Here is a 26,180-nt window from a genome sequence, read left to right as displayed (position 1 = left end):
GCTTCTGCTGCCGCCGCCGCCGCGCGCCGGGGGCAAGTGTTATCAATTTTGAGTTATCAAACTATTGGGTTTTTCTGTGAGGGATTTGTTTTTCATTCTTAATGTTATTTCTCGTAGGTTGAATGTCAAAGCTTTCATTAGCAATGTGAAGACAGCTCTTGCTGCAACAAACCCAGTGAGTACATTCCAGCATGTATGAGAGCATTATGGCCACCTGTGTGGTTCTGTTCTGATTTGGAAAGTTCTTTTTGCTGTCTGTCAGGCCGTGAGGACGTCTGCCATCACCCTGCTGGGTGTGATGTATCTGTATGTTGGCCCTTCCTTGCGAATGTTCTTTGAAGACGAGAAGCCTGCACTCCTATCCCAGATAGATGCAGAATTTGAGAAGGTAAAGTTCCCCCAAAGGCTGTAATCCATTGGTGGAGTGAAGAATCTCCTGTTCGGGACTAGCAGTTAGCGTAGTGGCCATGTCGCTGGACTCCCACGTAGTTGACCGCAGTTTGAGTTCCGGACCCGGTGGCTTAAACTCACACCGGGTGTGTGTGCATGCATGCCCAGGGTCCTGAGAGGAGAATGGAGAAGGGATAGCAGCGTGGTCATCCCCCCTGGGGGGTGATTCCTCGCTTTCTGTCTCTCTGTCTCTCTCTGTCTTTCTGGTGAGCGCATACGCCCTATAGCAAAAACCTCTCCATTTAAAAAAAAATGAAGAATCTTCTATTAGTTGATAGTAAAGATTGAAACCTCTGGAATAAAGAATATTCGTGTATCTTCTTTTATATGCTAGAAAAATTCATAAGAAATCCACGACTTTGTCTATGAGAAAGGGAACTGGTCAGCTACGGTAAAGGATGGGAGAGTTTCCTCTGGATACTTTTGTACCTTTGGAATTTTAACTGTTGTAAATGTGTTACCTATTCAGAAAGTACCTTACATATGATAGTTTGTAAAAACTTAAAACAGAAATGAATTTTTTTTTTTTAATGAAAGAGAGACAGACTGGCAGGTAGGAAGGCAGGCACCCTTGACAGGACCTTGTCACACCCTGGTCCCTCCCCCATGGCCATCCAGCCAGCCAAGATCTTGGGCGCACATGTCCGGTGTGTTTCAAGTCAACTCAGGATCCAAAGCCATGTGGCTCCCAGCACTACTGGTCAGTATGTTGCCCCCAGTGCCTCACGGCTGGGCCAAATAAAGAATCCTGACCCTCCTTGAATAAACTTTCTAACTGAAATAGCTGAATATGTCAGATTTGCTCTGTACTTTCTTGGGTATGCAAGTCCAAAACTAGCTTCATGATGGAAAAGCTAAGTTCTAATAAGTTTATATAAAAATTCCTTTTACCACATAGTCTCAAAATTAAAATCCACATAGTAATTAAAATATCTATTGTGTAAATGACTATCATGGGGCCAGATCGGTGACACTGCAGTGGTGTATGCTCAAGCGATGCAGGAACCTTATGAAAGAGCAGATTCTGTGCCCAGTGGGCCCATATAAGCTGGGCATCTGCACAGGGTCCTGCTGGTCTGGGACGGCTGGGCAGGGGCATGGTGTAAGACCACTTGAGTGATAGCTGTCTTCACCTCTGCCTGTCTAAAAAGTAAAACCGGAAAAAGCTGTTATGGGCCAGCTCTGTGGTGCCCTGGTAATGTGCTATTCAAGAGAAGCTGTATCCCACAGGGCAACCTGGGGTAGAATCTCTGATCTGGTCACCCTGAAACATGCCAGACCCATGCATGAGTGCCTAGAATCTGGTGAGCTAGAGGACTGGAGGGAGGCAGTTACAGCATGAACAGAACCTGCCAAGGATGCTCATCTCTATCTGTGTCTCACCTGTGCACCATGCGACCTGTCATGGCCATAGAAAAGAACATTTTTTAAATTTTACTATAGTGCCCTCATGCTTGTCAGAGAGAGACAAAGAGAGAGAGAAAGCATCCCCTCCCCTAGCACCCCAGGGGACAGCCACTCCACTCTCATCCTTTCTTCTCCATTCACCCCTTGGGATTTTGAGATACGTGCACACATACTGGCATGTTTCTCAAGCCCCTGGGTGCAGGACTTGAATCACATAGCAAGCCATGTGGGATCCAGCTGCCCTAACCACCATGCCACTGACTTGCCCAAGGAAAAAAAAATTTGCTTTTAATATGCTGTAGGGCACATTAGCTCACGGGAAAGAGACAGGGAGAGGGGAAGAAAGCACCCCCTGGGGGGATGGCCATACTGCAGTCCCTTCTCCATTCTTCTCTTGGGATTTTGGACACACAGGCACCTGGCAAGTCCTCCAAGCCACTAGGTCTGGGACTGGAACTGTGTAGTCAACCTTGAGAGATCCAGCTGCCTCAACTACCACACCACCTAGCTAAGCCCCCCAAAATAAGTTTTTATAAAGGCATTTTAGGGCCAGTAGGTGTGTGGTAGTTGGGGTGGCTGGATCTAACATGATTGACTATGCAGTTTGAGTCCTGGACCTGGCACCTCGAGAAACACACCGGGCACATGTGTGAGTGCCCAGACTCCCAAAAGAAGGAAGGAAGAGGTGGAGAAGGTATTGCACTCTGACCATGCCCCCTGGAGGGTGACTTCTTGAATTGCATCTCCCTCTCTCTGTCACTCTCTCTGGTGAGTGCACACACCCTGTGGCAAAATTTTTTTTAAAAAAGAGAGCCAGTCAGTGGCATGGTGATTAAGTTGGTTGGATCCCCGTGTCCCACTGTGTGGTTCAAACCCCAGACCCAGCAGCTTGAAAATCATGCCAGGCATATGTGTATGACTGCCTAAAATCCTGAGAAGTGAATAGCGGAGAAGGAATTGCTGGGGGGCCGGGATCACAGTGTGGTCATCCTCCTCTCCCCCCAGCGGAGTGATTTCTCACTTTCCCTCTCACTGTCACTCTCTTTCTCCTCTCTAGTGGTCACATGCACCCTTATGACAAAAACCTTTTTTACAAAAAAAATGGTGTTAGGATGAGAGTTTGACACAGGCACCTTCCCTGATTTGTTTGCATTCACATTCTTCATCGAGTTCATTGAGCCTCACTCATTTATTTGTACGTAGATGCAGGGACAAAGCCCACCTGCTCCAACCAGAGGGATTTCCAAGCACAGCGTCAGTGGTACAGATGAAGGAGAAGATGGAGATGAACCTGATGATGGGGGCAATGATGTTGTTGATCTTTTGCCAAGGACAGAGATCAGGTATGGTGCAGTCTGTGAAAGACTTGAGTCCTTGTACTGAATAATTATTATTTATTTTTAAGGTTTTTGCCCTAGGATGCATGTACTCACTGGAGAGATAGCAAGAGGGAAAGTGAAATTTCCCTCCGAGGGGATGGCTATGCTGCAGTCCCTTCTCCATTCTCCTGGGGTTTTGGGCACGCACACACATGTACCTGGCTGCCAGATCTGGGACTCAAACCTGGTCAGCCATATTGGAGTCTAACACATTAACCACCACACCACCTGCTGGCCCTATGTACTGAATTTTTTTTTTTTTTCTTAAGAAAGATTTTTGCTATAGGGAGAGAGACAGAAAATAAGAAATCGCTCCCCCCCCACCCCCATGCCACAATCCCTTCTCCATTTTCCTCTGGGGATTTTGGGCATGTATGCACACATGTCTGGCATGAATTTTAAGCTGCTGGGTCCGGGACACGAACCACAGTAGACTACTGGGGTATCCATTGACATAACCATTATATCATCTGCTGGCCTCCATGTACTGAATTGTTAATGGTGCCTTCTTTTTGAATTCAGTAAAGGGAACTTCTGTGACATGATTATATATTTTAGGAGTCTGGAATTAAAGGTTCTGTCTTCTGTTTTTCAGTGATAAAATCACTTCAGAATTGGTGTCTAAGATTGGTGACAAGAATTGGAAGATTAGGAAAGAAGGCCTAGATGAGGTGGCAGGTATCATAAATGAAGCAAAGTTTATCCAGCCGAATATAGGAGAGCTTCCAACTGCATTGAAAGGTCGGCTCAATGATTCAAATAAAATCTTGGTACGTAGAGCCTGTTCTTTGTCTCCGGCCAGACGGCAGTCCTTTCTCCCTTCTCTTGAGATTTTGGGCGCTCATGCCTGGTGTGTTTTTCAAGCATGCATAGTTGCTACAGCAGCTCCTCTGTGACGTGCCTGGCATGTTGTTCACCAGGTCTGGGACTTGACTTGCCCAGTTGAGTCAGTGGGTCATGTGGGATCCAGCTGCCTTAACCTCCACACCGTCTGCTGGCCCTCGAGGTTCCTTTTCATTCCAACTTTCGCTAGCAAAAATATGAGTGGTCTTTTTTTCCCTATTAAATAGAAATAGCTTCATCTTAATTTAAGTTTGTCTCAGGTTGGTAGATAGCAGGTTTAGTAAGCAAACCTTCATAAATCTCAGTTTGCTCTTTATAGGAACCTATTAAATATCTTTGCATAAAGCCACTTGCATATAAGTAGGTGTAATTTCTGTTTTTTTAATTTGGGTTTTTATATCATGATGTCTTTAAACTAGGGTTTACCTTACTTTAAAATTGTTTAATCTCTCTGTTCTAAAATTGTAATAATCAAGTTTGATGACCTCTAATTGTATAGCAGCAGACTTGCAGAAGTTTGAGCACAGCTTGCTTGTGGTTTGAATGTGAGGTGTTGGCTCTTTGCCCTCAGGTGCAGCAGACATTGAACATCCTCCAACAGCTGGCAGTAGCCATGGGCCCGAACATCAAGCAACATGTAAAGAACCTAGGCATCCCCATTATCACCGTGCTTGGAGACAGCAAGGTAAACCGAACCCTTTCCCCACAGCACCATTCTGGAGCGAGCCAGCCACATTCCTGGGCGAAGGATCATTTCTTCCCTGGAGTACATGTAAAGCCTTTATAAACTTTATAAAGACGACACTCTTAGAAGAATATTTTTCTCTCTCGGGAAGTATTAAAGTGACCAAACGCATCACTTTCTGTAATGCCTTTGCGATCCTTACTTAGATAAGTTTTCTCCTCTGAACTCAGGTTCTTTTTGTGAGATTTCTTTCTTATAGCATTAAACAAGTCTGTAAATGAGGTGCATTGTATCGTGCCTGTCTTGTATAGTGTGCATTCAATTAATAGTTGCTGCTATGATTATGACATCATTGCATAAAGTATTTTCAAAAGATTTTATTTAATTTTTAGTCATTATTATTTTTAAAATTTGCTGCTGGACACATGCATTCACCAGAGAATGACAGAGAGAGAGAGAGAGATGGGGGAGAGGGTGAGAAAGCAAGCCTTGGTCCAGGACTCAAACTGTGGTCGACCATGTGGGAGTCCAGCACCTTAACCACCACACCATCTGCTGGCCCCACATCGAGTATTGATGTGGTGGACAAGTATATGGATTTGGGGTCATGAAGTTATTGTCTCCTTTTCTCCCACTGCACTGTTAGAGTGGGATCTTCCAGTAGTTTAGTAAGATAGCTGTAGTTTTACAGTCCTAGAAGTCACTGAAGTGTCATTAAGATTGCAGACCTCTTAAGTCCTAAACTGAATATGTGAATGTCTGTTTAGTTTTAAGTACTTCATTATTTTTCAAGGAATTGGATTGTTTTAGTATTTTTTTCTTTATTTAAAATTTTATTCACTTCCTTATTTAAATATTTTTCAAGTCAATAAGTCCTTCTCATTCTGTGAATGCAAATTAATGTAAAACTGGGGACCAGCAGATGGCATAATGGCTGCATCGCTAGAGTCCCATGTAGTCGACTATGGTTCAAGGCCTGAACCTGGTGGCATAAACTGACACTGGGCGCATGTGCGTGTGTGCCCAGGATCCCAAGAGGAGAATGGAGGAGAAGGAATTGTGCCGTGGTCATCCCTCCAGGGGGTGATTTCTCACTTTCTGTCCCTCTATCTCTCTCTGTCTTTCTGGTGAGCACTTGCACCCTATAGCAAAAAAAAAAAAAAAAACCTCTCAAAAAAATTTTTAATATAAAAACATAACCTAAATGTTGTTAACAATTTCAGTCTTAACCATTACAAGGTTTCTGACATTTAGACTTCCATTCTTTAGCAGGTATTCATGGACCTACGATTTCTGAGATTCAGGAAATAAAGTCTGTTTCTCTTACATCATATTTTATGCCTAGATCACTATTTTATCTAATTAACCAAGTACAAGATTTTTACAGTTTGACATTTCATATTTCTGCTTTACTTTGGAATTGCCACAGAACTAGGTTCTATTTCAGAGGAAACAGTACTAAGTCTTCATATGGATCTGAGAGAAACCTATTGTTTGTGTTTATGTACCAAGTTTTCTATCCCCCATTTCCGAACTAGAGTTGATGCTATTTTTCCTAATTCTCTTGTCCATTCAGAACAATGTCCGAGCTGCTGCCCTCGCCACTGTGAATGCTTGGGCAGAACAGACTGGCATGAAGGAGTGGCTGGAGGGAGAAGATCTTTCTGAAGAGCTCAAAAAGGAAAATCCTTTCTTGAGGCAGGAGGTTAGTAGTATAAAGTAGTCATGTGCTTTACTTACGTCTTTTACCTCCAAAGGGGTTTGGATCTGCCTAAAAAAGATGCATTTGTTGGGGTTGGCAGGTGGTGTGGTGGTTAACGGCACTGGACCTCCCACGTGGCCGGCCATGGTTCAAGTCCTGAACCCGGTGGCTTGCTTTCTCACATTCCCTCCCTCTCCCTCACTTTCTCTGTCTCTCACTCTCGCTCTTGCTCTTGCTCTCACTCTGTCCCTCTTTGGTCAAATTAAAATAAATAAAAGTTAATTAAAATAATCATTTAAAATAAAGATACGTTTATGTTTAGAATTAATTTCATTGTTTGGGACCAGCAATTGGCGTAATGGCTATGTTGCTGGACTCCCCGGTAGTCAATCGTGGTTCGAGTCACAAACCTGGTGGCTTAAACTCACGCCAGGCGCATGTGCATGTGTGCCCAAGATCCCAAGAGGAGAATGGAGGAGAAGGGATTGAGACATGGCCATCTCCCCAGGAGTCATTTTTTGCTTTCTGTCTTTCTTTGTCTTTGTGGCGAGTGCACACACCCTATTGCAAAAACCTCTCTCAAAAAAAAAAAAAAAGAATGAATTTCATTGTAAAATAATTAATAAAATGAAACCAAATTCTTGGAGCATTTGTATTCATGTGCCATTCATGTGCCACTGCTGCTTCCTTTTTTCTTTCAAATGCTTTAATAGAAAAACATTGGAGGACTAGTTGTTTTGTGGAATTTTCTCTTTAACTCTGAAATGGTAAAATCAGAACTTAATTAGAACATGAAAGTAGAGTTCAACATTTTTAAAATGCATCATTGTAACCCATCATACCAACAGAATTTTAAAAAATTTTGTTAGTATGATTATATTGGTTGATGCAAAAAAAGCATTTGACAAAACTCAGCACTCATTTGTGGGGAAGAAGTCTCAGTAAGTTAGTAATAGAAAGGCCTCAGCTTTAGAAGAACATCTGCAAAATCTCTACAGAAAACATTATACTTAATGATGAAAGACTGAGTGCATTCTGTATAGGATCCAGAACTAGGCAGGGTGTCTACTCTCACGGCTGTTGCCCAGCAGAGTACTGGAAGTTCTGGTCCTTGCAGAAAGGCAAGAAAAGCAAATGAAAGCCTCACAGATTGGAAAAAGAATGAAAAAGAAAAAAGGAAATTGTCCCTAACTACAGTCAGCATAGAAATCCAAAGAAATCTGCAAGTAAAGTTAGAATTAATTAGTTAGAATTAATCAGAGTTCAGCAAAGTGCACAATACAAAATCAACACAGAAAATTAAACACATTTCTTTATAGCACAATGAATATTAAGAAACCAAAATTTAATGTAGTAACCATTTGCAGTTACTTAGAAAAAATTAAATCCTTAAATAGATACATATTTTACAAAACAAATACAGAATAAGTATGCTGAAGATGACAGAATGCTAATGAAAGAATTGAAAAAAGATCTGAATAAATAGTGAGAGGGATCAGCAGATGGCATAATGGTTATATCACTGAACTCCCACGTAGACAACCGTGGTTCGAATCCTGGACCCAGTGGCTTAAAGCTCACACTGGATGTTATGTGCCTAAATTCCTGAGAGGAAAATGGAGGAGAAGGCATTATGGCATGGCCATCCCCTGGGGCATGATTTCTCACTTTCTGTCTGTCTCTCTGGTGAGAGCATACTCCCTATAGCAAAAATCTCTGTCTAAAAATAAATAAATAAAATTTTTAAATGGTGAGAAATGCTGTATTTGTAAATTGAATGATTCAATCTAGTGGAAATGTCATTTCTTACCAAATTAATCTATAAATTTAATGCAACTCCTTTTGAATTTCCAGCAAGGATTTTTATAGACAGAGAAAAGGTTATTCTAGAATTCACTGGGGCAGGCCCTAGAATAGCCAAAAAAAAAAAAAAAAAGCATAAAAGGAAAACAGGAAAGCAGTCACTCTGCCATATTATTTAGACTTGCCATTTTGCTGACAGTCGAGACACCAGCGTGGGTTATGGTAAGGCAGTGGGATGGAGAAGGACACATAGGTCACTGGAACGAAAGAAAGAACCCAGACATAGACCCACACTAACATGATTGGCCAATTCTTCACATTTTACAAAAGCCACTCAGTGGAAGAAGGGTAGCTTTTCCACAAGTGATTATGGAGCAATTGGACATCCACAGGCAAAAAAAATGAACCTCAACCTAAATGCCACATCTTATGCAAAAATTAACTCAAAACAGATCATGGACTTAAATGTAGAACATAAAACTCTAGAACTTTTTAAAAGATCGGGACCAGCAGTTGGCGTAATGGCTATGTTGCTGGACTCCTATGTAGTTGACCGCAGTCCGAGTCCCAGACCCAGTGGCTTAGACTCTCACCAGGCACTTGTGCACGTGTGCCCAAGATCCCAAGAGGAGAATAGAGGAGAAGGGATTGCGGCATGACCATCTCCCCTTGGGGGTGAGTTCTGGCTTTCTGCCTCTATGTCTTTCTCTGGCTTTCTGGCGCGTGCACACACCTTATAGCAAAAAACTCCCGAGGAAAAAAAAAAGAAGAAGAAACATATATAACTGAAAATCTTTAGGATGTAAGGCTGGCAAAGAAGTCATAGACTTGAAACCAAAACTACAATCAATAAAAGGAAAAAGTTGGTAAGTTAGACCATGGTAAAATTAGTAACTTTTACACTGCAAAAGACCACGTAAAGATAAAAAGACAAACTATAGACTGAGAGGAACTATTTGCAAATTTCATATCTACTAAATATTTAGAATATACAAAGAACTCTCAGAATTCTATAGTTAAAAATAATTTAATTAGAAAATGGATAAAATACATGAACAGAATTACCCTGAAGAGGATATATAGATGGTAAATAAGTCTATATGAAAGATATTCAATGTTATTAACCACCACAGAAATGAAAATTAAAACTGCAATGAAATATCATTACACACTTATCAGAATTGCTAAAATGGAGAAATAGTCATAACATCAGATGCTAGGGAGGATGTGGAGAAACTTGAACTCTAATATGTGCTGGTGGAAATATAAAATGGTCTAACCACTCCAGAAAACAGTTGGGCAATTTTTTAAAAAGTAAACATGCAGTTACCATACAACCCAGCAATTATACTTTTAGCCATGTATTCTAAAAAAATTAAAATTTATATTCACACAAAAACCTATGCATAGATGTTCATAGCAGCTTCATTCAGAATAGCCAAAGCAGGGATGTGACTCACGTGGAGCATTTGATGTAAAACAGCCAGAAGCTGGAGCAGCTCAGATAGCCTTGAGTAAACGAGTGGTAAACAGACTACTGCAAATGCGTGTATGGAATGTATTTACAATAAGGAGCCAGCGTACAACAACTTGGATAAGTCTCCCAGGCATTATGCTATTTGACAGAAACCAATCCCAAATGGTTACATACTAGATGATTCCATTTGTATAACCAGTTTGAAAATGACAAAGTTTTAGACATAGAGAACAGATTGGTGGTGAGCAGGGATTAGAGATTGAGGAAGGAAGCAGAATATATGTGGTTATCAAAGGCAAGATGAGAAATCTTTACGTTGGGCTGTTCAGACTATTGTCTATGCTTACAGATGTCCTAATATACATGATAATATTATGTAAAACTAAATACATACAAATGAGTATACGTAAAGCTGGGAAAATGGCAATAAGATCCCTAGATTGTGCCAGTGTTAGTACTCTGCTTGGGATACTGTAGTATGTTTTGTAAAGTGATTACTATTGGAGGAAACTTGAGTAAAAAGATGAATGGGATCTTTATGTGTGTGTTTTTGTTTGTTTTGGTTTTTTTAGTAACTACAAGTGAATCTACAATTATTTTAATAGAAATTTCAATTAAAAATTAAAGAGGTATGGACTAACTGGTGGCGTGACAAAGGAGCTTAATTCCACTCGGCCAGTTAGGCAGTTTGGGTCCCACACCCAATGACAAAAACACACCTGGGTATAACAGGTGACATAATGGTTACATTGCTGGACTCCCATGTAGTTGACAGGGGTTCGAGTCCCAGACCTGGCGGTTTAAAACTCATGCCAGGTACATGTACGTGTGTGCTCAAGATCCCAGGAGGAGAAACAATTTTAGTGTGGTCCTCACCCTAGGAGATGATATCTTGCTTTCTGTCTCTGGCAAACACACATACCCATAGCAAAAATCTCCACAAGAAATAAAAATAGAAAAAAACACCTGACGCATGAGTATGCATACCTAAAATCCTTAAATGAGACTAGATAAAGGACTGTTATGTGTTCATACCCCCTAAGGGATGATTTCTCACCTTCCCTCTCTCTGTCTCTTTCTTTTTTTAGAGAGAGATTTTTTGCTATAGGACGTGTGTGCTAACTGGAGTGATAGAAAGCAAGAAATCACCCCCCCGAGAGCGGGGAGGTGGCCACACTGTGCCTTTTCCTCCATTCTCCTCTCAGGATTTTGGGCATACCTGCACACGTGCCTGGCGTGAGTTTCAAGTCGCTAGGTCCAGGACTCAAACCATGGTCGACCATGTGGTAGTCCAGTGACATAACCATTATGCCATTTGCTGGTCTTCTCTCTGCCTCTATCTCTTTCTCTCTCCAGCAAACACATGCACCATATAGCAAAAAACTAAAAAAAAAAATTAAAGAGATAGGAATTATTTAGGCATATAGAATAAAAACTGTCAGTGTAAGGTAGACAATAGAATTGATCATCTTTTGATCAAATAAATGTTTTGGGTCTTCTCTAGACAGAAATTTTGTAGAGCTTATAAAGATTAAAAAGGTAAATGAAAATTATTTTGTAAATGCGTTAAGAAAAATACACACTGGCAGCTGTGTATGCATGCCCCAAATCCTAAAAGGAGGGAGCAGTGGGGAAGAGGGGATTGCAGTGTGACCATGCCCCATGAGGGGTGCTTTCTCTGGTAAGCATATGCACCCTCCAACAAATTAAAAATAAACAAATTGTAATGGATTATGAACTACTAGTGTTTTATATTTAATGCCCAAGTACCCAAAGAACTCTCCTTACCTTAAAGATGACATCAGCAACTGCATATTTTATTTATTTAAATGTAGCACAGTTCTTGTGCAATTATTTCATATTGCAAAGTTGTAGTGTGACAGCTTATTCCGTGATTGGGACTAAGAAAATCATTAAGGCTGAGATCATAAATAATAACAATTTTCCACTTGAAGTTTATAACTAGTATTTCTTTCTTTTGGCAGCTTCTGGGCTGGCTGGCTGAGAAACTACCCACTCTGCGCTCCACCCCCACAGACCTTATCCTTTGTGTTCCTCATCTCTATTCTTGCCTAGAAGATCGAAATGGAGATGTGAGGAAGAAAGCCCAGGATGCTCTGCCATTCTTCATGATGCATTTAGGTTATGAAAAAATGGCCAAGGCTACTGGAAAACTAAAGGTACTGCTTCTTGTTATTGCTGCTGCTGCAAGCCATGAAAAAAATATATAACACAAATTTATATCAGCGAAAGATCGTATTACCATATTATTGAGTCGTTGGAAAAGTCATGACATGTTTTTCTATGAAAAATGCATCATGACTTTTCAGACTTTTTCATGACTTTTCAGCCCGATGAAAATCAATTTAAAATGCTAATAAGAGTGAACGTGTGTAGCAGTGTAGGACTTCTGGGAATCTGCTGACTCCACAGTGGTAAAAACCGTGACCTTCTAGAATGATAGCTGCTTTCACATGACTTCACAATGTTAGTTCTCCAGTGCTGTGTGCTACCTTCCTTATGCTATTGGGGTTTGAAAACGAGAAACTCAGACATTTATTTGACAGCATGTCTCTTAGTAAGCTTATTGCAGGTGTATCATTTATGTGACCTCTCACTTATTTCATTGTCTCTTTAGCCAACTTCTAAAGATCAAGTATTGGCCATGCTAGAGAAAGCCAAAGCTAACATGCCAGCCAAGCCTGCCGCTCCTGCAAAAGCAGCTTCTAAATCAATAGCAGGGTCAGCTCCAGCCAAATTCCAGCCTACTTCAGGTAACTCTTATCTTGAAAAGGGTTAAAGGGGAAGCAAATGGTCCTAAAGAACTCTAAAAAGATATCCAGCCTTCACTTTTTATCTCATTTTTTACAGCCTAGGTCCCAACCTCACCTTCCCTCTCTCCTGCACCCTTCTTTCACAAGTATTGTCAAGTATCTACCTATTTTATGCCAGAGAATGTGTTAAGGGAACAAAAATGGTTAATTTGGTTTCCAACTCCAAATAGAAATTTTACAGTAGCACAGTGAAATATTTCTTTCTAGAAGTATTCTACTCTTATTTTTTTAATTTCCACAAATATTTTACACTATTGCATATTATATTAAGAAATTGGGTGCATCTAGCTATTAGCAGATGAAAATAAAAACAAGGAAGTTAAGTGACTTGTGTACAGTTAAGCAGCCAACCAGTGCCTGAAGAAGCATAGAACTCTACTTATTCCATCACAAAGCAGTTCTCCTCTGTCTTAGCTCATCCATTATTGTGTAGCTCACAGAAATATGTAAGACTGGAATGATTTATAAAAAAACAGATTTTGGGACCAGCAGTTAGCATAATGGCTATGTCGCTGGACTCCCACGTAGTCGACCACGGTTCGGGTCCTGGACCCGGTGGCTTAAACTCACGCCGGGCGCATGTGTGTGCGTGCCCAGGATCCCGAGAGGAGAATGGAGGAGAAGGGATTGCGGTGTGGCCATCTCCCCGGGGGGTGATTTTTCACTTTCTGTCTCTCTGTCTCTGTCTGTCTGGCGAGCACACACACCCTATAGCAAAAACCTCTTAAAAAAAAAAAAAAGAAAGAAAGAAAGAAACAGATTTTCATAAAAAATTTTTTAATGGAGACAAAAAAAAGAAATAGAGGTTTATTTGACTCATGATTCTGGTAGCTGGAACATAACTGATAGAAGCAGAAAGGATGGCAGGCACATGCAGTGAGAGAGAACTTGAAGTCACAACATATAACCTGTAACTACTTCACGTCAAGGCTTATTGCTTACACATTTTTTTTTGTTGTTCAGTGGGGTAGAAGTTGTTGATGTAATGATAAATTAGGAATTTTACATGTAAAACTTTTCATATCAAAGTAAATGCTTGGTTATAACATTCACTAGGATCTTGTCATGTAGTAACACTGTATCAAAGATGACAGTCCCTACCCTTGAAGAAGTATCAGTCTGGCAAAAAGATTTTTTCACTATTGTTTAGAAAATTCTTTTAAAACTACCGTTTAGGGACCAGCAGAAGAAATAGAGGCTATGTTGCTGGACTCCCATGTAGTCAACCGCGGTTCGCATCCCGGACCTGGTGGCTTAAATTCACGGCAGGGACATGTGCGTGTGTGCCCAAGATCCCAAGAGGAGAATGGAGGAGAAGGGATTGCGGCGTGGCCATCCCCCCGGGGGGGTGATTTTTCACTTTCTGTCTCTCTGTCTCTGTCTGTCTGGCGAGCACACGTGCCCTATAGCAAAAATCTCTCTAAAAAGAAAGACAAAAAAAACCTACCGTTCTAAATTAATTTTATTATTATTATATTTTTAGTTTTAGAGAGGTTTTTGCTACAGGGCGTGTGTAATGATTAAAGAAAAATTTGAGAAGAAAACTGATGAAGAAACAAATCTAATAGGAAGAACTATAAAAATTGGTACATTTAAGACTAGCGTCTCTTGTCATTGTTACATATTTAACTTGACCAGAATAAAGTGACATTAACTGGCACTTATATATATAGTACATGCTTTTTTTTTTTTTTTTAAATCAAAGCCCCTGCTGAAGATTCTGTTTGCAGCACTGTAGACCTCAAATCTGATCCGAAAAAGGCCAAAGCTCAAGGAGTTTCCTCTAAAGCAAAGGTAAGTTAGCCATACATACTTTCATGTTTTTAAGTATGTTTTGTACTGAATCATTCCATTGGGAAAGATACCATATATCAGATAATCTCACTATTCTTGATCTTATCAAAGTATTTATCCAAGTTTCTGTGGCTTATTTTCTTTTTTAAGAATTATTTTATTTAAGTTTATTTATTTATTTGACCAGAGAGAGAGAGAAAGTGAGAAAGCAAGCCACCAGGTCTGGGACTCGAACTGTGGTTGGCTATGTGGGAGTCCAGCACCCTCAACCACCACACCACCTGCCAGCCGCCCTGTATCTTGTTTATAATAAGGCCCAAATATAGAGCAGCCTGCTCTCAAGGTACTGTCATGGTTCCTATCATGCTGCAGATCTTTGGGCAAGATTTGCTATAGTGAAAAGAGAAGAAAAGCATATGTAAAGATCAGCCAAGCAATGTGGCAGTTAAGGCAGCTGGATCCCACATGGCCAACTATGTGGTTCTAGTCCTGGACCCAGCAGCTTGAAAAACATGCCAAGCACATGTGTGTGCATGCCCGAAATTTGGAGCAGACGGTGGAGGAGCAGAGTCTGTAGCATCGTCATCTCCCTGAGGGTTACTTTTTCACCCTCTGTCTCTCTCGGGGAAGTGCATGTACCCCATAGCAAAATATAGAGGGTGAAGAAAGAAAAGCTAATGTAGCTCTGCTAGAATAAGCACTTTAGGGCGACGCAGACAATAGCTTGCTGAACTGCAGTGCTGGAAGCCACTGGCTGACTGGGTTCAGCCTCCCAGTCCACCTGGAGGATGCTTAGTGCATACTGACATGACAAGTCGAAGGGCAGTGGGAAGGGGTCCATGACATGATGAGACCTTGTTAAGGCGCCCGTTTCTCTCTTTCGTGTTTGTGGACACGCAACCTCCCATGAACAGAATTAACGTTAAAGGGTAAAACCACTTTATGCCAATTTACATTTGCAAAAGGGAGAGAAGCAACTTCTTTCATATTTGGCACAGCTTGGTCATCATAGTAAATAGTGACTAAGTATAATGACTAGTCTGTAAGAGGTACCTTTGTCCCCGCATCAGTGGGTCTTTTTGTTTGTTTGTTTTGAGTGGTTTTTGCTATAGGGCACGTGTGCTCGCCAGAAAAAGAGAGAGGGAGAGATAAAAAACAAGAAATCACCCTCCAGAAGGGATGGCCATGCCACAATCCTTTCTCCTCCATTCTCCTCTTGAGATCTTGGGCATGCACGCACATGCACCTGGCGTGAGTTTAAGCCACTGGGTCCAGGACTTGTACCATGGTCAACTACATGGAAGTCCAGTGACATAGTCATTACGCTAACCGCTGGTCCCTAGTGGGTTTTATTTTAATGCACCACCAATCCTTTCAGCATTCGTGCATAAGTTGTGTGATTTAAAAGAGTTGTGTTTAAGGGCTAGTCAGTGGCTTGGTGGTTAAGATGGCTGAATCCCACATGGCCTACTGCATAGTTCGAGTCCTGGACCTGGAAGCTTGAAAAACATGCCAGGCACATGCACATACATGCCTAAAATCACAAGAGGAGGATAGAGGAGAAGAAACTTTGGAGTAAGCATCCCCTGAAACCCAGAGGAGTGATTTTTCACTTCCCTTTTCTCTCCCTCCTCTCTCTATCTCTATTTCTTTCTAGCAAGCACACATGCCCCATAGCAAATTAAAAAAAAAAAGGAGTTGTATTCCAAATGTTCAATTCTGAATATCTTTGGATAATTTTTTCATTTAATTAACTTTTTGAATCACAGTAAATTGAAATTGTCATGTTTCTACATCAAAATTCAGAATTGTTCACTGTATTCATACTATTGATTATTTGGTACTTAAAAAAGAAAAACTGTAGAACTGTGCAAGTAATAGTAACTTTAATAGGAAATTTAATTGGAGAAGAGTATTTTATTTACTATATGTACTTGGTTTAAGAAGAAAAAAAAGTCGAGTAGGAACTCCAGTTAACCAGTTCATTTATTCTTAAACCCCATCATAGACTGGGCACTTTGTAGTCATTCTTCTACATAGGACAGTTACTCACTTTTCTTCTTTATACAGGTCCTTTAACTCCTCACTGATGTCATTTAAATGGGCAATTACCTTCTAAACTATCCTGTCAAGTTGTTCTTTTCCTAGCCCTCTCTCTGTCCTTATCCCCAATTTAACAAGTGCTGATTTGGGTTTTTTGATCACAAGTATGTTGAAGTATTTTTGACTGTTCTTTTTTTTCTTTTTTAATTGCCCTTGGGTACATGTGCTCACCAGAGGCAGAGAATGAGCATGCAACCAACCCCCAATGGGGTGAGAGAGAGGGAAAGCAACCCCCACTACGGTGTGGTCATGCTGTAGTCCATTTTCCTCCATTCCTCCATCCCGTGAGAATTCGGGGCACACATGTGCAGGTGCTGTGTGTTTTTCAAGCTGCTGGGACTAGGAGTCGGCCTCATTCGGCCTTGGATCCAGATGCACAGTGCTTAACCACTGCTGGCCCTTGACTCTGTTCTTAATGCCCTAATTTCACCCCAGTCTTCTGCAGTTTACGAAACAGTTTCACATGAATTACCTCATACTGGCTTTGTCAGAATGACTTTAGTGTTTGAACTAAAATAAATAAATAAATTTTGTCAACTAGAAATAGCTTAGGGACCAGCAGATGGCGCAATGATTACATTGCTGGACTCCCACTGGCCAACCGTGGTTTGAATCTTAAACCAGTGTCTTGAAAGTCATGTTGGGCATGCCCAAAGATCCTGAGAAGAAAATGAAGAAGAGATTGCAGCATGGCCACCCCCCTCTCCAGGAGGTGATTTCTCGCTTCCTGTTTCTCTGTCTCTCCAGCAAGCGCATGTGCCCTATCACTAAAATCTCTTGGGGGGGGGAGGGGGGAAAAGAAGAAATAATAAGCTTCTGTAACTTTTGTATTAATAATGATTCTGATAATGAAATTCAGAATTCACATGTTTTGCCTTAAATATATGCGCTGTTGTTTACTATTTTCTTTCCAGCTGACATAGCATTTTAAAAACTTGGATTCTTGGGACCAGCAATTGGCATAATGTCTATGTCACTGGACTCCCATGTAGTCAACCACAGTTTGAGTCCCCGACCTGGTGACTTAAACTCATGCTGAGGACGTGTGCCTGTGTGCCCAGGATCCTGAGAGGAGAGTGGAAGAGAAGGGATTGCGGTGTGACCATACCCCCTCCCCCCGGGGGGTGATTTCTTGCTTTCTATCTCTGTCTCTCTCTGTCTTTCTGGCGAGTGCACTTGCCCTACAGCAAAAACCTCTCCAAAAAAAAAAAATCTTGGATTCTTGGGGGCCAGCAGGTGATGTGGTAGTTAAGGATGTTGGACTCACACATGGCTGATCACAGTTCGAGTCCTGGACCTGGCAGCTTGCTTTCTTACTTTCCCTCCCTCTTTCTCTCCCTCTCTCTCTCTTTCTCACTCTGTCCCTCTCTGGTCAAATTAAAATAAATAAAGTCAAATAAAATTTTTTTAAAACTTGGATTCTTTTTAAAACCAGTTTAGTGACTTAAGTATTTTAAGTATTACTAGAAATTTCTCAAAAAGTAGATTCAGAGGGTCTTTGGTTACCCTGCTGTGGTAGAGATACATTTAAGTATGGAGAAAAACAAAAACTTTCTGAGCAAGTTGATGTAAAATGTGTGAATGCATTTAGAATGCAGTTAATATGGAAGCTGTAGGGCCAGCAGATGGCATAGTGGTTATATCACTGGATTCCCTTATGGCTGAGCACAGTTTGAATCCCAAACTGGGTGGCTTGAAATTCACACTAGGCGCATGTGCGTGCCTGCCCAAGATTCTGGGAGGAGAATGGAGAAGGGCTTGCACAGTGTAGTCATTCACCCTGGGAGGTGATTTCTCACTTTTCCCTCTCACTGTCTGTCTCTCCCTCTCTGGCAAGTGCACACACCCTAAGGCAAAAACATCCCCCACCAATAAAAAATATATATAGAAGCTATATTATGTTGAAGATTTCCAGAAAGAATTCTACAATGACAAAATAGTCTGCAACCTAGATACATTAATGGTTCTAGCAGTTTTTCCAACTGTAGCCCATGCCAGTCCATAAGCTGACCCGGTAGTCATTTAACAATGCTATTGGGAAAATGTCTAGAGAAGCTATACAAATACATACGACTATGTTTAAGATTCTATGATACATCTATTTCTTTCTTGTGGAATATAATGCAGAGAGGTGTTTCTGATTTCCGTAGTGCTCATTTAATAGGCAGCAACAACATATTTCCAAAGAAAAATGGCCTCGCTGATCTGTGTTCACAACCCTTGTTTGTAGAGTGCACAAGCAAAGAAAGTTCCAAGCAAAACCAGCTTAAAGGAGGATGAAGACAAATCTGGGCCTATTTTTATTGTTGTTCCAAATGGAAAAGAGCAAAGGATGAAAGATGAAAAAGCATTGAAGGTAAGAAAGAATTAAGAATCTTTAAGAGTTTCTAGCTGTTTTGTATTGTTAAAAATAGTTTTGTGGGGCCAGCAGATGGCATAATGGTTACATCACGGACTCTCATGTAATCAACCACAGTTCGAGTTCCAGACCCGGCCGCTTAACACTCATGCTGGGCATATGAGCATGCCCAAGATCCCAAAAGGAGAATGGATTGCAGCATGGCCATCCCCCTGGGGATAATTTCTCGCTTTCTATCTCTCTGGCGAGCACGCACGCTCTATAGCAAAAATCTCTCAAAAAAAAAAAAAAAAAAGTTTTACTGTCTGAAATTTGTATCATTGGGAAATACATAGTATTAACTATTTTCCCTTTAAATTATCTTAACTCTTCTAAAATGACTAGAAGTGTCAATTTCTACAAAAGAAACTAAAATGGAATTAATGCCTATTTTTCATCTGAATAAAAGGGAATGAATTAGTACTGTTCGTTATTTTCCTTTTTAACCTTTACAGTCAAAGAATAGGAAATGTTCATTAATTGTTACCAACTGGACACAAGTTTTGAGTCGTTAGAAAAGTCATGATCCATTTTTGTGTAGAAAAACAGAAAAAAATGATGGCATGACTTTTCCAACAACCCAAGAGTAGGCTGCTTCTTCAATCCTTGTTTCACGTATTTTTTTTTTAATGATTACTTAATTTTATTCATTGTCAATATCATCATCATTATTATCATTTAATTTGACCAGAGAGGGAAGGAAATAAAAAAAGCTAGCCACTAGGACCACCAGAGGGCAAAATGGTAGCATCACTGGACTCCCACATCGTCGACCGCAGTTCGAGTCCTGTACCTGGTGGCTTAAAACTCAAGCCAGGCACGTGTTCATGCATGCTCAAGATCCCAAGAGGAGAATGGAAGAGAAGGGATTGAGGCATGGCCATCCCCTCAGGGGCTGATTTCTTGCTTTTTGTCTCTCTAGCTCTCTCTCTTCAGCTAGTGTACATACCCTATAGCAAACTCCCCTTTCCTCCCCCTCAATAAAACAAAGCTAGCCACCAGGTCTGAGACTTGAACCATGTTTGGCCACGTGGGAGTCCAGCGCCTTACTCGCCATGCCATTTACCATCCCCCACAGAATATCTTACAAAGATTTGGTGACTACATATATGACTAGTTCAGTCATTTCTCTTATGTTGTTTTGCTTTTATGAGGTTCCTAAAAATGTTTTTTCAAAACTTATAAAAAATTTCAGGACCAACAGTTGGCGTAAGAGCTATGTTGCTGGACTCCCACATAGTCGACCGCAGTTCAAGTCCTGAACCCGGTGGCTTAAACTCATGCCAGGGGTGTGTAGGTGCATGCCCGAAATCCCAAGAGGAGAATGGAGAAAGGATTGCGGCATGGCCATCCTCCGGGGGGTGATTTCTCACTCTCTCTCTCTCTCTGTCTTTTCTGGCGAGCACATGCACCTTACAGCAAAAACCTCTCAAAAAAAAAAAAAGAAAATTTTTTTTTCAAACAGGAGTCAAATGGTGGTGTGGCAGTTAAACACAGTACTTTGAGGGTGACCCCAACAGGAAGTGTTGGTTTGCATTCAGAGACTTCCCTGAGCGTGCCAGGCATTTGTGTGCTCGTGATCTGGGGCTGGCTGAGGCAGGGGTGGATCGCAGAGTCAAGGTCCTGTTGTGAATGCTGTCTCTGTCTCTCATTCATGGACGAAATAAGTGAATACACTTAAAAAAATAAATGGGTACCGTAGATGGCATGGTGGTAAAGGGTCTTAGCCCACATGGGCAACTTTGCAGTTCAAGTCCCTGACCAGACAGCTTGAAAAACTTGGTGGACACACGTACATGAGTGCCTGAAATCCTAAGAGGAGAATGGAGGAGAGGGAATTATGGTATGGCCATTTCCCCTGGGGGGGATAGTTTCTCATTTTCCCTCTGTCTGTCTCAGGTAAGTGTACATACCTATGACAAAAATCTTTTTTTTCTTTTTTTGGAGACGTTTTTGCCATAGGGCGCGTGTGCTCGCCAGACAGAGACAGAGAGACAGAAAGTAAGAAATCACCCCCCGGGGGGCGGGGGTGGCCACGCCGCAATCCTCTCTCCTCCATTCTCCTCTCGGGATCTTGGGCACGCACGCACACGCGCCCAACTTGAGTTTAAGCCACCAGGTCCGGGACTCAAACCGCGGTCGACTACGTAGGAGTCTAGCGACATAGCCATTACGCTAACTGCTGGTCCCAGGCAAAAATCTTAATAAAAAAAATTTTAAAAGAAAAGAAAGAAAATTTTAAAAGCGTAGAGTACAACATGTAAAGAACTCCCATTGTAGTTTCCCTCCACAGGGTTTACATTAAAACCAGTTTTGGTGATGTTTTTCTTTGTGTGTGTGTGTGTGTGTGTGTGTGTGTGTGTGTGTGTGTATTCTTCCAGAAATTTTTTTCAAAGTCTATACATGTATTTACTTAGAAATAAAGGGATTGATTTTTACAGTGCTCACCATGTTGATGGCTTCTGGCCTCTACCTTCTAGCTGGCTGGACAGATATAAGCCACCTTGCACAACCTGTTTAGGTTGGGCTGGAACCAAACCTGGGCCTCCTGTGTGACCTCAGCCTCTGAGCAGCAGAGTGTGCACCACTGCGACTGAGCCTAGAAATAATGTTTACCTATACAGTCATGTATGTGAATATATAGCCCTTTTACACCATGGGGACATCCCATCCTCTTTGTTCTGTATCTTACTTTTTTCTGAATAATAGTCTACATATCTTAAAGATCTTTTCATATATTTATGTGTCACTTATTTGTACATGCTTACATACCTTTTTTTTAAGATTTTTAAAATTTTATTTATTCATTCACTTTATTTTAATTTGATCAGAAAGAAACACAGAGAGAGAGAGAAAGAGGGAAAGTGAGGGGACCAGCAGGTGGCGTGGTGATTAAGGCGCTGGGTGCTCCCACATGGCTGACCATGGTTCGAGTCCTGGACCTGGTGGATTGCTCTCTCACCTTCTCTCTCTCTTTGTGTGTCTCTCTAGTCAAATTAAAAATGAATGAATGAATAAATAAAGTTAAATAAATAATTTAAAAAGAGAGAGAGAAAGTAAGAAAGCAAGCCACGAGTTCTGGGACTTGAACCATGGTCAACCATGTGGGAATGTCCAGTACCTTAACCACCATGCCACCTGCTGGTCCTCGTGTGTTTTTCTTTATCTCTAATCCACTATACTGGACACTTGGGTCACTTTCTTTTTAAATAATTAATTTAACTTCATTTATTTATTTACTTACTTTTTAATTTCATCAGAGAAGGATAGAGAGAGTGAGAAAGTAAGCTACCAGGTCCAGGACTTGAACTGCAGCCAGACATGTGCAAGTCCAGCACTCTTAACCACCACGCCACCTGCAGACACCCACTTGGCTCACTTTTAGTCTTTAATTATTATAAACTGGATTACCATAAGCATCTTTGAATATAGGGTTCTTTTCTAGTACGTAGGGTGCACGTACTTGCCAGAGAAAAAGACTAAATCACCACTCAGGGGAATGGCCATATTGCAGTCCCTTCTCCTCCGTTTTCCTCTCTGGATTTTGGACAAGCACTCAAGTACATATGGCATGATTTAGAAGCCACCAGGTCCAGGACTCAAACCATGGTTGGTCATGTGGGAATCAAGTGCATTATTCGTTATGCCACCTACTGGGCCTGACTGTAGGTTTTTGTGCACGTGCTTGAGCAGATAGATAGATAGATAGATAGATAGATAGATAGATAGATAGATAGATAGATAGATAGATTAAATTCCTAGAATATTATGTACATTTTAAATTTTGGTAGATATTTCGAATTCCTCCTCTGTTAAAGTTGTGCCAACAGTATCCACCATGTTGTACAGTTATCACATAGCACTGACTTTTCTAGTAAGAATTACTAAAATTCCTTTGTCTAGAAGATTTTCCGTTGTCAACCTTTCAGCAGTGTAATAGCCGAAGAGGACATACTGCATTTATATTTAATTATAAATGAATCTTGTTAGATTAAGAAATTTCTTAGTAGGCCCCGCCACAGTGTGGTAGGCAGTCGGGGCACTACTGTCCGATGCTGGAAGTCATAGGGGAAGCTCCAGGTTTGTTTCCCAGATTTACCTGAACATCCAGGTATTCCCAAGACCTGGACTTACTGCAGTGCTTGGAGAAGGATCAGGGCATGCAGACCCTGTCAAGGGTAGCATGGATTTCTATATGTCTCTTTTTCAGGAAATAAGTATTTTTATTAATTTTTTTTTTTTTTTTAGATTTTTGGCATAAGTTGTGTGTGCTCACTGGAGGGAGACAGACAGAGGGAAGATGAGAAATCACCCCCAGGAGGAATGACCATGCCACAGTCTCTTCTCCATTCTCTTGTCAGTATGTTGAACACACATGTATGCATATTCAGTGTGATTTTTTTCAAGTCACAGGATTTGGGACTCAAACTGCTATCAGCCATGTGAGAGTCCAACACCTTCACCACCATGCCACCCTCTGTCCCCATAAACTTTAAAAACATGTGGGATTTGGGGGCCGGCAGGGGGCGTGGTGGTTAAAGGCGCCGGACTCCTACATAGCCGACCACGGTTCAAGTCCCAGGCTTGGCAGCTTGCTCCGCTCTGGTCAAATTAAAATAAATAAAGTAAAAAAAAAAATATATATATATATATATGGGGTTGGGACCCTTGCAAGGTATTGCTTTGGTGTTACAGGCCCTTTTATAATTCCAGACAAATTTTATGATTGTTTTTTTTCTATTTCTATGAGGAATAGCTCTGGTAGTTTGATTGAAATTGCATTGAATTTGCAGATTAATTTGGGTAGGATTGACATTTTGATTATATTCTTCCAATCCAGGAACATGGTATGTTTTTCCACTTTTTAATATCATTTACCATTTCTTTTTCAAGTGTTTCATAGTTTTCCTTATAGAGGTCTTTGACATCTTTGGTAAGTTTTTTTCCTAGCTGTCTTACTGGTTTTATGGCTATTGTAAATGGGATTGCATTCTTCAACTCCAACTCAGTTTGTCCATTTAAAAGTTTTGTAGAATTCAGAAGTAAAGCCCTCAGGACCTGGGCTCTTCCTTGTAGGGAGGAGTCTATTTATTACTGATTCAATCTTCTTACTTGTTATGGATCTACTCTCAATTTCCATTTCTTCCAAAAAATACTATAGATTTTTGTACTCTGATTTTGTATCCTGTATTTGTTTGTCACTTTCAGTAGTTTTTGGTGGATTCTTTTGGATTTTCTTTTTTTTCTTTTGTTTATTTATGTATTTATTTATTTATTTATTTGGAGACGGGGTTTTTTTTTTTTTTTTTTTTTTTTTTTTTTTTTTTTTTTTTTTGTAGATGGATATCTAGTTCTTCCACCATTTTCTGAAAAAGACTTTCTTTTCTTCATTGCATTGTCTCATACCCTTTGTCAAAGATCAATTGACTGGGGGCCAGCAAATGGCATACTGGTTACATTGCTGGACTTCTACATGGTTGACTGCAGTTCAAGTCCCAGAGCTAGTGGCTTGAAATTCATGCCAGTACATATGTGTGTATACCCAAGATCCCATGAGGAGAGTGGAGGAGAAGGGATTGCAGTGGTCCTCCCCCTTGGGTGTTGACTTCTCCTGTTCCCTCTCACTGTCTTCTCTCTCTCTCTCCAGCAAGTACATGTGTCCTATGGCAAAATCCTCAAAAGAAATACAATCAATTGGCTGTATTATTTAGAATTTATTGCTGGATTCTACATTCTGTTCCATTGGTCTATATGTCTATTTTTGTGCCAGTACAAGGCTGCTTTGATTAGCCTTTTTTTTTTTTTTTTTTTAATTTATTTTTTAATTTACATTCATTCCCTAAGCATCATCACAGCATACAAAATGTGATTTCCCATCCAGAATATACTGCATACTGGCTTAATCATGCATGTTATTGTCAGTAACTTTCCTTTTCTAGTTTCGTGTGTGTGTATGTGTATTTTTTTTTTTTACTCCTATTTCTGTCCCTCTGCCCTTACACCCTCTTCCCACACTCCCTCTGGTGTCTACAGTTGTCTTCCATTCCTTTTCCCCTCACATTTTTGTGATCACACCATTTCTTCAATAATCTAACTACTTTTGGGACCAGCAGTTGGCGTAACAGCTATAATTGCTGGACTCCCATGTAGTCGACTGTGGTTTGAGTCCCGAACCTAGTGGCTTGGACCTCCCCAGGGGGTGACTTCTTGCTTTCTGTCTCTCTGTATCTCTCTGTCTTTCTGGCAAGCGCACGAAGCCTATAACAAAAATCTCTCAAAAAAAATATAAAACAACCACTTTCAGTAACAAGTTCAGCTGGTAATATCAAGAAAAGCATTTATTGTTTTTTACATGTCAGAGGGCATGTGCAAATGCCTGAGAGAAGAAGAGAAAGAGGGACCAGCAGTTAGCATAATGGCTATGTTGCTGGACTCCCATGTAGTTGACCGCAGTTTGTGTCCCAGACCCAGTGGCTTAAAACTCATGCTGGGCACGTATGCGTGTGTGCCCAAGATCCCGAGAGGAGAATGGAGGAGAAGGGATTGCGGCGTGGCCATCCCACCTGGGGGGTGATTTCTCGCTTTCTGTCTCTCTGTCTTTCTCTGTCTGTCTGGCGAGTGCACACACCCTATAGCAAAAACCCCTCCCAAAAAAAAGCAGTTTTAATTTTAATAAATCAAAGAAATGCTAAGGAACTTCGCTTAAAATGTAAAGCCAGGAAACAGGTTAGGATTCTGTTCAAATAGTAGGTACATGAACCTATCAACAGCTCAAGACAGGACAAGAATCCTTAAAACCGGAAAACAAAGCCTAGGAGAAAATCAGCAATGTTTTAGTCAAAAGTCATAAAATGCTATTTCACCAGTTTAGTCCCATGTACTTTATCTTCTGTTGTGGTTCAATCTTCCTGATTAAATTCTGGGGTATAATATTCAACTCCAGACTTGTTCCTATTTTTAAGTTGGCCATTTTCTCAGTTTTTGAACTCTTATTTCCTTATGTCTGTATCTAATTTTCCTGGTATAGTACTGCTTGAGAACTTCTTGGAGATCTGGTCTGGTGCTGGTTTTGTTTATCTGGGAATGTTCGTATCTTTTCTTTTCTTCCCAAATGAACGATAATCTTGCTGGGTACAGTATTCTTGGTTGAAATTGCTTTTCCCTTAACACGTTGAATATATTTTCCCATTCTTTCCTCGCTCGCATTGTTTCCGATGAGAGATCTGCTGTTAGCCTGATGGGATACCCCTTGTAGGTAACTTGCCATTTTTCTCTTGCCAATCTTAGTATCTTGTCTTTGTCTGT

At 40.9% G+C, this 26,180-nt stretch overlaps 1 protein-coding gene across 3 annotated transcripts in view; it reads left to right on the top strand.

Moving 5' to 3' along the window:
• Positions 1-26,180, top strand: part of CKAP5 (cytoskeleton associated protein 5) — a 109,914-nt gene that overhangs the window by 54,344 nt on the left and 29,390 nt on the right. For all 3 annotated transcript variants that reach the window (XM_006157791.3, XM_006157792.3, XM_027775413.1), the window contains exons 19-28: positions 118-175; positions 263-388; positions 3,061-3,200; positions 3,832-4,006; positions 4,651-4,764; positions 6,341-6,469; positions 11,732-11,926; positions 12,385-12,520; positions 14,286-14,374; positions 18,708-18,833. In XM_006157791.3, coding sequence (XP_006157853.1) covers positions 118-175; positions 263-388; positions 3,061-3,200; positions 3,832-4,006; positions 4,651-4,764; positions 6,341-6,469; positions 11,732-11,926; positions 12,385-12,520; positions 14,286-14,374; positions 18,708-18,833 — 1,288 coding nt within the window. The remainder of the gene's footprint in view (positions 1-117; positions 176-262; positions 389-3,060; positions 3,201-3,831; positions 4,007-4,650; positions 4,765-6,340; positions 6,470-11,731; positions 11,927-12,384; positions 12,521-14,285; positions 14,375-18,707; positions 18,834-26,180) is intronic.

Source organism: Tupaia chinensis, unplaced genomic scaffold (assembly GCF_000334495.1).
Source record: "Tupaia chinensis unplaced genomic scaffold, TupChi_1.0 Scaffold000561_1, whole genome shotgun sequence".
NCBI classification, from domain to species: Eukaryota; Metazoa; Chordata; class Mammalia; order Scandentia; family Tupaiidae; genus Tupaia; species Tupaia belangeri.
This window is presented reverse-complemented; position numbering and strand designations above follow the sequence as displayed.